Genomic DNA, 11075 nt, shown 5'->3' with positions numbered 1-11075 from the left:
TCTAGTGCTCATTGTCTCAGCCTGGGCTGGGTGGGGGGGTTGTCTTAGAGCCAGGGGAGCTTTCACGAAGCTTCTCACAAGGAGGCATCTTCCCCCACTACCAAAACTGCCCCCCCCCACCCCCCCCCCCCCCATTCCACACACACACACAAACCCAACACACCCACCCTTAGTAACCTACCCTTGGCTTGAGTGGAAACCAGTTGATCTGCTTGTTGGATTTATCACTCCAGTCCCAAGTTCCTAAATCCAACTCCACTTCACCAAGAAAGCTATTCCTTCCAAAGGTATCGTTGTGCCAGACAGAGATATTAAGGCTTTGGTTCTTTAGGAGATCCTTCTCGATTTTATACTGCCAGGAAGAAGAAATGAGAAAAAGTTTAAAAAAGCTGGATTTGTCATCAGTGCTGTGTCTGAAAGTGCCAAGGTTAGAGAAGAAGGTGTCCAGGTTTATACATCCATAACTGCTCACTTCTCCATTTCAGAACAAACTCTATTCATGTTTTAATTTTTTTCAAGCATCTTAAGCTCATACTTAGTGTGAGTTTGTTTGCAAGAAGCATACAACAATCCACGTTCTCAATGCTGTATCCAGAGTTAGATACTACTAGAGCTCCTAGATAACTCTGTACAGTTAACCTATCAGTGGAAGGACACAGGTACTTCTATGGAGCAATTCATCTCATTCTAACACAGATGTCTCTTTTGAGACCATCTGGACTTGAGCCCAGGTGCTAAGGTTCCTCATACTTCATGCATGCAGTATTTCATGTCTAGTAATAATTGGATAAATACCCGTAGTATTTCATTATAGACTGGATTAAAAGTTTTCTTTTTCACAGAGGTCTTCCGTTTGCCCAGCTTGTATTTCTCTGGAAGCAGGTAGGTCTTTACATACCTAAAATTTAAACAGGTTGGTAAGAAGAGCAAGGAAACACGCCTTCCAACTTCCCCTTCCAAAATATACAAGTATTTGCTTATAAAGTAAAAGAAATCCACTTAACTAGCCATTATGTTGTTCAGCTTGTAACATTTAAGGAATGGAACAGCAGCGGTGAAGTATAATAGTTCTCAAAGTGGGACATTAGCCACCTCCTACCAGGGGGAAATGTGTTGAAATGCCTCCTCAACACTTAGAAATAGAGAATATTTAACTATAGTACACCTAGATATCATATTTATAGGCTCTAATCCTATTGAAAACGTATCGAAGCAGGATTTACCATCTGGAAAGTTGAATTTTAAAAGAGAATTTAATATACTTAAAAGTTTGAGCATCCCATGTCAATATATGTTCCAATTTATAGGGGCAATTCTACATTCAGTTCATAGTAGAAAACCACATAAAGCACGTTACAGCCTCTTCATTTATTTATTGGGTTGTTCATTCCAACAGGTTATAAAGATTGGGGAAAAAAAAAAAAAAACAGTTTCCATTTACTTATAAAAAGAAAAACTTCCATTAGGAAACAAATATCTTCTCTGTACTTACGGGTCTGAACGCTGTCGCTTAACATCTGCCACTGCCAAGTCTTTACACTGGCAAATAAAAACGTGGAGCTCGTTCAGCTGTTCTACATAATCAATAGCAAATTGAATGTTCCCCTTCACCTCAACATTGCCAAAGTCTGCACTATAGATGCTCATTAAGCTTCCGCTCACCTGTATCATACAAGAGGAGAAAACATTTTCTAGGCACTGCATTTCACCAGATACTTTGAGATTAGGGTAGAAGTTATGCTCAGAATTCAGACAGTAAAGAAATCAACTGTGCCTCTTTAGATGTAATAAAGAAATGTGATAGACACTGTTATACAAGCTTCTCAGCAAGCAGATTAACAAAAGTTATTTGAAAATCAAAGGTGTTAAGCCAAGCTTTCTACAAAAAAAAAATTGAATGTGTTCATTGCATTGAGACAGAAGAAATAAAATGATAAGATGCTGCAGGTCTGGAGATTGCCTGTGATCAGATCTTTGAAATTTTACTTATCTATCTCTTCAGCTGATCTTCCTTTCAGAAAGCAGAGCCTAAGAGTTTAGGACAACAGGCCTTCTGCAAACACCAACAAAAAGATTAGGGATGAAGTCTCTACGGCTGAATTGTGCACCTAAATGTAACACTGACAATTAAACAATACATATGTAGAAAGAGAAGGATGTACAATCTTTTTTTTTTTTTTTATTCTCAATATCCTTCCTCAAAATTCTACTTTTCCCCATAAAGTCCATATAAACTAATGACTTTGGGTTGGCTAGTTCACTGACTTATTACACGCTCCACATACCAATACTGAGGATGTACAATCTAAAATGGTTTGGATTGGAAGGGACCTTAAAGCTCATCCAGTTCCAACCCCCCTGCCATCAGCAGGGACACCTTCCACTAGACCAGGTTGCTCAAAGCCTCATCCAGCCTGGCCTTCAACACTTCCAGGGAGGAGCAGCCACAGCTTCCTTGGGCAACCTACTTCCTTGGGCAACCTAGGAATGAGTTTATTCCTTTCACTTATTTCTCCCTGCTTTCTCCTTTTCCAAATGTTTGTTCTCAATAAATTCTCCCTCCCTTTCAGCTACAGATGTCAGCTTTTAGGGTAAAAGCCATCTTTGTCCAGGGCTTACAGAGTACGCTGCACAGTGGAGTCCTGGACAGGCTCCAATATATTACCAGAAAACAGAAAAAAGGAAAACTGATTTTATATGTTTTAGGCAGTTCCATGCAAGGGTTCACATAACAGAGAGGGAAGGAAGGAGACAGAGATGCCAAGGGAAGAAAGATAAGAGGAATAAGAAAGGAGCTGAAAGAATACTGAAGAGATTAGCAACAGCAAAGTGCCGTCAAAACAAGGCTGTGGTTTACATACAGAGGATAAGGAGGCCATGCCAGAAGAGCCGCTAAGATTGGTTAGAGAGCTGGGACTCTTCTTGATTCTGCCAAGGGAATAACTGCTTTCTGATGCTGTATCTGTCTCTCTCTCATCACTCTACGAAAACATCACAGAAAGAAAGTCTGTCTAGGTTCTTTATAGTCACAAGGAACATTAAAAAAAACAAACAAACAGAATGTTAATGCAGATCGGGACTCAGTGAAAACCTGAATTTAAATGCCCTTGTAGTGCAACATGAGTAATTAGTATTTCTTGAATTAGGTTATGCACTTAAAAAAAAAAGTTGAAAGGGAATTTCTGATGGAAAGCCTACACAGAGCATTTTTAAAGCAGTAACACAATCACATTTTTTGGTTTTAAAGCTCAAATAGCAATGAAAAAATTACAAAGTTAACTTTATTTGGAACAATTAAACTTAACTTCTCTACTTCACTATCTCATGCATAACCTTATGCAAATAGTAACGCTCAGGTCTCTGACCAGCCCCTTTCTGTTACATAGCAAATACTGTCAGTTCTGTACCCTCTGTCCTGGAGGCAGCTAGCTGGAATGTAACATGCACAGTAGAACAGCACTGCATCATAGAATGGTCTGGGTTGGAAGGGACCTTAAAGATCATCCAGTTCCAACCCCCCTGCCACCAGCAGGGACACCTTCCACTAGACCAGGTTGCTCAAAGCCTCATCCAGCCTGGTCTTAAACACTTCCAGGGAGGAGCAGCCACAGCTTCTCTGGGTAACCTGGGCCGGTGTCTCGCCACCCTCACAGGAAAGAATTTCTTCCTCAGATCTCATCTAATCCTACCCGCTTCCACTTTAAAGCCATCACCCCTTGTTCTGTCACTCCCTGCCCTTGTCCAAAGTCCCTCCCCAGCCTTCCTGGAGCCCCTTCAAGTACTGGGAGGCCACTAGAAGGTCTCCCCAGAGCCTTCTCTTCTCCAGGCTGAACAGCCCCAACTCTCTCAGCCTGTCCTCACAGCAGAGGTTCTCCAGCCCTCTAATCATCCTCGTGGCCTCCTCTGGACTCGCTCCAGTAGGTCCATGTCCTTCTTTCTTATGGACCACTGGATATAGTGAATGGCTTTCACAAAAAGCCTTTCTTGGAAATTCAGAAATTTCACTTACATGGACTCAACAGCCAAGTACCTGAACCTACATCCCTAAGCAGAACACCAAGCTAGTACACCTCTGAGAGGGGTTACCAGATGGTGACTTTCTAATGGTTTTACACTTTCATTTTAGATTTTAGGCTCTGAAGAAAATAAATGCATGCACATATGTATGTTCTGAAGAAAAATAAAAAAAGAAGGACGTGTTAGTTTAAGGATAGAGACTGCCTCTGGGAATAACAGCAAGCATTCACTATGCTTCAGTCTCCTAGAAAAAACATGTTCTGTATCTTAAATTGTACAGCAAGAATAAACCTCTCGTTACCAGACTAAAGCTTCTGAAAGGTTAAATCAGCCATAGGTTGTTTGGGATCATCTCCCGACTGTTACACCACAAGCTCATCCCCATACCATGGTCCAATAACAAAGTGACTTGGCAGACCCTGGAAAGCACTACTCGACAAACACAAAATGCCACAGTAATCAGAAGTTTTAGTTACAATAATTCAGAGATGGAACTTGCCTCTTCCTGTAGGAATGATGGTACTGACTTGCTCAGTGCTTTGAGTTTTTCAGGATTGGAAAACAGCTTATCAGGCTGTGAAGGCACTGTGGAAACTGAAGAGCAGCAATTCAAAAGGTTTCAAAAATAAATTTGTACATCAAAACAGTGAGATTCCATAACAGGACATGTTATGGAACATGTTAGAAACAAACAGCTTCGGGTGAAACACATGCACATGCACAACCAGTTTACAACTTTGATGCAAGATTTCCACCCCCCATAGGACTCGGAGAAGCTACCATTAGGAAGTATAATCTACTTTGATCTCTCCTATAACATTGACCACAGAACTTTTTCTGTCAGGTGTAGAACTGTTTACATTGCTTGACATGATGTACAAGCCTGGGTGCTGCAAACAAATTCTGATCAAATGTGATGAAGAAAACATTTCCAGTTTACCTTCTGGGTTTTCTTCCTAGAACAAGGAGAAGTGCACTCATACACTAACCATAACATCAGTGACATTAGAGTCATCATAAGGGTCTTGGTAAGAAGTTAGTTTACAAGCCAAACTCTGTCCTTTCATTTACTCAGTCTAATTAACTGCAATAGGAATATTTGTGTAAATCAAGCAATTTTTAGACCTGAACAAGGAAGTTTCAAGTATTCCTATAAGTAACTATAAGTAATTATAAGGTGCACCTCATTAATGATGCACTTTTTTGCAGGCCATCTCTTCAACTTTTGCATACCTATGCCCTTTTTCTGTACAAAGCTTAATTGTACAAACTAGCTTTGTAAAACTCCAGTTTGCAGTAAACCCACAATTCTCAGAATTTTCCATGCTCTAACCCTACTTATATTTAATAATGCACTAAAGCTCTATAACTTTGGACTGGACACACATTGTGAAATGCACCAATACTGAATTATTGTATGACAGAGAATTATTTGGCATCGAAACACCCAACTACAGGGGCACGTATCTATTGCATAAAATGAAATACTGTGCACAGGATGGGACTGTCTGCAAGGCGTGAGTTAAGCTTTTGCAAAGCTTTTGCTGTTGAAGCTCAAATAGTGCTCAACGTACCAGTTGTTGTCAGTATGCAGTTAGGTGCAATTTCCCCACTGAGTAAGTATTTAGTCCAGATGTATAACTTGTTAGTTGTTAAATAAAAAAGGATTTTTAATGTATTAGTTTAAGTATCAGTGGAGAAGTCTCTCCATTTTCTGCTGGAAGAATCCTATTACTCACTTCCTGCTGTATTTTCATTCCTCTCTTGATGCTGATCAGGTTTCGGACCTGCTCAGTGCAGTATTGACAACAGTCATTCAGTAGCACACACAGCTTTGAAATGTTATAAATAGCATAAGATATATTTTCTATGTCAGAAGTTTTTGACTTCCCCAGCCCCATATGTTTTTGTGTTTTGCATAGCTGTCCTCCGTTGAGGAGCTGGGTGATGACAGAGGTAACATGAGTGTACAAGCTGAGCAAAGCAAAAAGATGAGCAGTATTTTCAAGAGAACTTGTCGTATTCTGTCTGTAAAGCTATCAATTTAGCAGAGTTTGTCATTTTTTCAGAACGTCACTGTTCACAATTTTAACTCAAAAACTTCACCTTTTTCAGACAAGGGTCTACACATTCCATATTGAATAAATAACATGCTTTCAGTAGGGGTCTCCATTTGAAAGCTAAGTACTTAAGTCTTGTTAATTTTCTGTACATTGCGTGCACCCTATTACACCATGATCATACTATTATGCTATAGGCCACTAAAATACAAAATGCTTTAAAGTATCTAAAACATGACATTCTATGCAACTTTGTACAACTATTTTTTTTTTAAACTGCAGTGCCACAATGCAGTAAATAAAGAATTGTGTGTTATATTCCAACATATTCAATGTTATTTGATTGTTTTCTATTGTGTTCATCTTGACATGTTCTGGGAGCGGATTTGCTTTCATTTTGCTTAGATTTGGAATTTCTAAAGGTATCTAGAAAAATTTCACAGCAAGGCGTCTGTAATGGACTAATGACATCAACAGTAGGTGATCTAGCAGTTCATCTGTTGCTTAGAGTAATTCTACTTTGCTGCACTGAGATACTGATTGTAAGAGAGGTTCCTTTTCAACTGATGTATTCTGAAGGGTGTTTTGCACTAGCAAAAGCCATGTTGCACCTTATAATGCAACACATGAACAGACAAATTCAATATTTACTTAGGCCAAGTCTTTCAACTGAGCTAATTTTCAAAGCTTTTGGTGATTTCAGTAACACTTTCACAGGCTGAATGACCAAAGGCCAAAACAGTACACTGGTAAGCGGCACAGAGTTTCTACAGGCCATAGCATAAGTATATTCCTTAGGAATAAAACAACACAACATAAATCTATAAAAGCATTTCAGTCATACTGAAGTTAATCAAATCTAAAAGTGCAACACAATTGTTAGTTTTAAAAAACCCTATTGAAAAAACAATAAACTTCCATGCAGACACAAGAGATATTTACCATCTTCAGCACTAAGAGCTAATTCTTCCTTTGGATTATTTATTTTTCCTTTATCTGTGCAGGAAAAAAGTAACACATGGTTAGAAATTCTGCTGTTCAGTATGATAAAATGGATGTCAGTGGTAATCGCAGAATGAAGAGTAATGAGGAGAAAAAAAAACCCCAAACAAACCAGCAGAGCCATGGGAATGGTTAAATTCAAGGGATGCTTTCTACTTTACACACTATTTCCAGCCTACATCCAAGCAGCAGTCTCGTGTTGAGCCAGTTTCTATCAGTGTGCTGTTGCACGATGTTAGTGCACACCTAAAACCTAGAAATGAGTTAGAAGCCAGCAATAGCATAAGTAGCATTAGAAGAGTTGTTTGCCAACAGTAGCCAACATCTTTCAAAACCTACACCTCCACACTTCAGTTTACAAATGTAAGTTCAGTTTATGTCTCCCCCATTAGACATGAGATAAGTATGAAAACACTTAGGGAAGGGAGACAGGAATAATAATTTAAAGAAAAAAAATCCTAGGAGGCTACAGAGGGAAGCTAGGAATGAATTTTAAGTACAATGCTGTCTCACTGTATTCTCTTAGTGTGAGTTTGGTATATTAACTGCCAGAATACACAGGTGAAACTACTAAATTAAGATGATTTTTTTCATACTTACACTGTCTACTAATTTGACCCAACCAAGCAGCCAGGAGACAACAGCAGTTATTGCTCATTATTGATTTGGGTAGTTGCCAATATTTTCACTATTGAAAAACTATCCAAGAAACAGTTCATCACTGATTAACACAGTGCATTTTTGGAAGATGTCTGCTTCATAGAACATTTTTGTGTCAAAATTCACACAAAGAACTGAAAACTAAACCGTATGAGAAAATAATTCAGTTCTACAGTAGAAGATCCATACGGCTTATTGGGAAACAAAGACAAACACACTACTTGGCAAAGCTGTATAGGAGACCAGTGTGAACAAGTTTAAGCCAAACTGGGGGTCATGGGAGACACACACAAGCTTTGTGCTCACTTGAGGTGGCTGACGGAATGTCCTCTAGACTTTTGGAAGGCATTTTCCTATCTGCACTCCTTTTCAAAGCCATCAAAACAGGGTTTAATTCTTCTTCTGAACCTGTTACGAGACAAAACACATGAACACTGCACACACAGACATGTCATTTTAAGCAAGTCACTAAAAAAAACCCATGGATTTCTCAGGAGAATCTATTTTGACTGTTACCAAAGACAGTGAACATTCAATGAAAATACAAAATAAATCCAAAAGAAACAAAATAAATGTCTAATTTTAAGTGTCCATTTGCTCCCTGTAAATTCTCTCAGCCATCAGTAGAGAGGCAGGTTGGCTTTGGATTTGCCCTGTGTAGGTACCTCTCTCTGTACCGAGTAATAAGGGGGTTTCAGGCAATTATGGCACTTAATTGTCCAAGAACAATACATGATAAACTCAGAGTTTAGCCATTTTGTAACCTTGTTATGAATCAGCAGAAAAAAAATAATAGCTTTAGTTCTTCCCTCTGTGTAAATTTGTCCGTTATATTTTTCTCCCCAGTTAAAATAATTTTGTTTCAATACTTGAGTAAGAACCACACAAAAAAACCCCAACCAAACAAACAAAAAACCAGCTGTGGAGATATTTGGGTCTCTGAAATTATGCAATTGTCTCTAAGGGCAGAATCAAGACAGACCTAGCTCCTTCAGAAACTTTTAAGACCCTCTTTCCTCCCTACCTCACTTTCCTCCCCATTAGCCAACCAACCAGGCCATACAGTTTTGCTGTCTGTCATTATGGGTAAAAACAAATTGTTTTGTTTTTCTTCATTTGTCTTGAGTTTTCACTGATTTCCATTGGAATCTCACTTTCAAAACAAGCTCAAGAGTAAGTTGGCAGGCCCTGAAAACTTTATATATTTCTCAGATTCTCCAGGTGAAGAAAACATTCCCAGTCTCTTAGCAGCAGATTAAAAAGGTTAAATTATCTCCTCTACCTTCAGCTCTTCAATGACTGTCACACACTATACATTGACTAGAGCTGCCATTCAACCAAATAATGAGAATCCTAATAAAGAGGATTCATTTATATGGCCACTTTCTTGGGTAACAGGCAGCAATGCTAAATGAAATAGCACAGAGTATTGATATTGTCTTTATATCCAGCCATTCCACGGACAAGTATTTACCTTTGAAGACTAGCTGCTCAATCTAAAGAATGAACTCAGTCAGCCACTGATATTTTTTTTTCCTCTCTTTTAATCCATTTAAAAGAAATACCAGATTTTGAGTGTTACAATGTTATTAATTTGAGGGCAATATCACGGGGAGGAAGGAAAGGGTAAATCATGAAGACTGATGCATTTGATTGATGCTGCTAAACTCCCCTTACCAAAAAGGGCTTACCCAAATGTAGTACGTGTTTGTCAAACACTTGTCAATTAAAGGACTTAATTAGTTCCTCTCATCTTTCCCAAACAAATATCCAAAGCATTTAATTAAGAAATAAGTATCCAATAGACTTTTGGTTAATGTATTTCAAGTTGGCTACCAAAAAAAAATTGTAGCCACGTTTAACAACCCAGCACCATGAAGTTTAGAAATCAAACAGCTCACGAGTTGAACTTCCGGTTGCAGAGTGGGAATCAGAGTTTTCATCTGAAAACTTGGATCCCAAATTTGAACTGTCCCCTTCCTCTTCATCATTATCCTCATGCTGAGACATTGGGCAGAGTTGATCTCCTGGCTGAGGGGAGTTGCTCTCATCTTTAAGTGGTGTGCTTGTTCTTCTGAATTTCAAGAGTGCTTTAAATTCTGAATTCTTTTCAGAGGCATCCAAGGATACGCTTTCATTTCTCCTTCCTTTTTCGTTTATCTTGAATGGCTTGACTGCAGTCATATTGGTCTCTCCTTCCAAAGGAGGAAGATCAACTGGAGCCATGTTTCTCTTTTCTATTTTATTAATAGCTCCATTTGTTTTAGGAAGATCAGAAGCTTCAATTTCACTTACCGAAAGATCATTTACAGAAGCTCTGATATTTTGTTCTGGAACTTCCCCTTTGATAATTATCTTCATCTGTGTATGACAGCTACTTAAAGCATTATGTGGGTGTGACATTGTCATGAATGGAGTCTCTTTTTGTGATGGAAACATCTGATCCCCAAACTTTTCTTGTTTATGTAACTCTTTAGATATTGGACATGAATCTCCATATGCTTCTTGAAGAAGTTTTTCTAAAGAGCAATTGAATTCACTGAATTTTGCAATATTTGAGATGGAAGTTTTTTCTATTGTTTCTTGTATTTCTTGAGGATGATCTCTCACTTCTTGTGGAGCATGCATTATTAGACTAGTCTGTGTTTTACCTTGCATTTCCTTATCCATATTTTCCAGCACAGAAGCAGGTGTTTCAGAGACCTCATTTGGTAGCTTCTGCAAATTAACATCAATTCTACCATATTCAGCCTTGGACAATGCAGATCTTCCTATGGTCTCACTGATTTCCTGTGGCTGTTCTCCATCGTGCTCATGGGTCGTGCTTTTAACTTCCATCTCAGTAGCTCTCCATAGTGTTCTGTCGGCACGTTCTGGTTTAGGAGGTGGCGTTTCAGAGGCCTCCTTCAGCAACTTCTCTAAAGCAGAACTCAAGCCACTGGCCTTGGACGGGGCAATAGACTTTTCTATGGTCTCACTGATTTCTTGTGGCTGCTCTCCACCATGCTCATACATCATGCTTTCAACTTCCACCTCTGCAGTTCTCCGTACTGTGCTGTTGGCACATTTTGGTTTAGGAGGTGGCGTTTCAGAGGTCTCTTTCAGCAGCTTCTCTAAAGCAGAACTCAAGCCACTGACCTTGGATGGAGCAACAGACTTTTCTATAGTCTCACTGATTTCCTGTGGCTGCTCTCCATCGTGCTCATGGGTCGTGCTTCTGACTTTCATCTCTCCAGTTCTCTTTATTGGGCTGTCAGCATGTTTTGGTTTAGGAGGTGGTGTTTCAGAGGCCTCCTTCAGCAGCTTCTCTAAAGCAGAACTCAAGCCACTGGTCTT

At 39.2% G+C, this 11075-nt stretch overlaps 1 protein-coding gene across 1 annotated transcript in view; it reads right to left on the bottom strand.

Annotated features, from left to right (window-relative positions):
- Positions 1 to 181: 181 nt before the first annotated feature.
- Positions 182 to 11075, bottom strand: part of LOC104527754 (uncharacterized) — a gene marked incomplete at its 3' end in the record, with an annotated part of 27600 nt that continues 16706 nt past the window's right edge. The window contains exons 9-18 of the mRNA XM_029085857.1: positions 10702 to 11072; positions 9641 to 10506; positions 8046 to 8147; positions 7020 to 7073; positions 5757 to 5804; positions 4517 to 4611; positions 2862 to 2981; positions 1493 to 1662; positions 796 to 898; positions 182 to 352 (exon numbers count right to left, since the gene is read on the bottom strand). Of these exons, the coding sequence (XP_028941690.1) occupies positions 182 to 352; positions 796 to 898; positions 1493 to 1662; positions 2862 to 2981; positions 4517 to 4611; positions 5757 to 5804; positions 7020 to 7073; positions 8046 to 8147; positions 9641 to 10506; positions 10702 to 11072 (2100 nt within the window). The remainder of the gene's footprint in view (positions 353 to 795; positions 899 to 1492; positions 1663 to 2861; positions 2982 to 4516; positions 4612 to 5756; positions 5805 to 7019; positions 7074 to 8045; positions 8148 to 9640; positions 10507 to 10701; positions 11073 to 11075) is intronic.

The sequence above is a fragment of the Antrostomus carolinensis genome, unplaced genomic scaffold (genome assembly GCF_000700745.2).
Source record: "Antrostomus carolinensis isolate BGI_N321 unplaced genomic scaffold, ASM70074v2 scaffold2527, whole genome shotgun sequence".
In the NCBI taxonomy this organism is placed as follows: Eukaryota; Metazoa; Chordata; class Aves; order Caprimulgiformes; family Caprimulgidae; genus Antrostomus; species Antrostomus carolinensis.
This window is presented reverse-complemented; position numbering and strand designations above follow the sequence as displayed.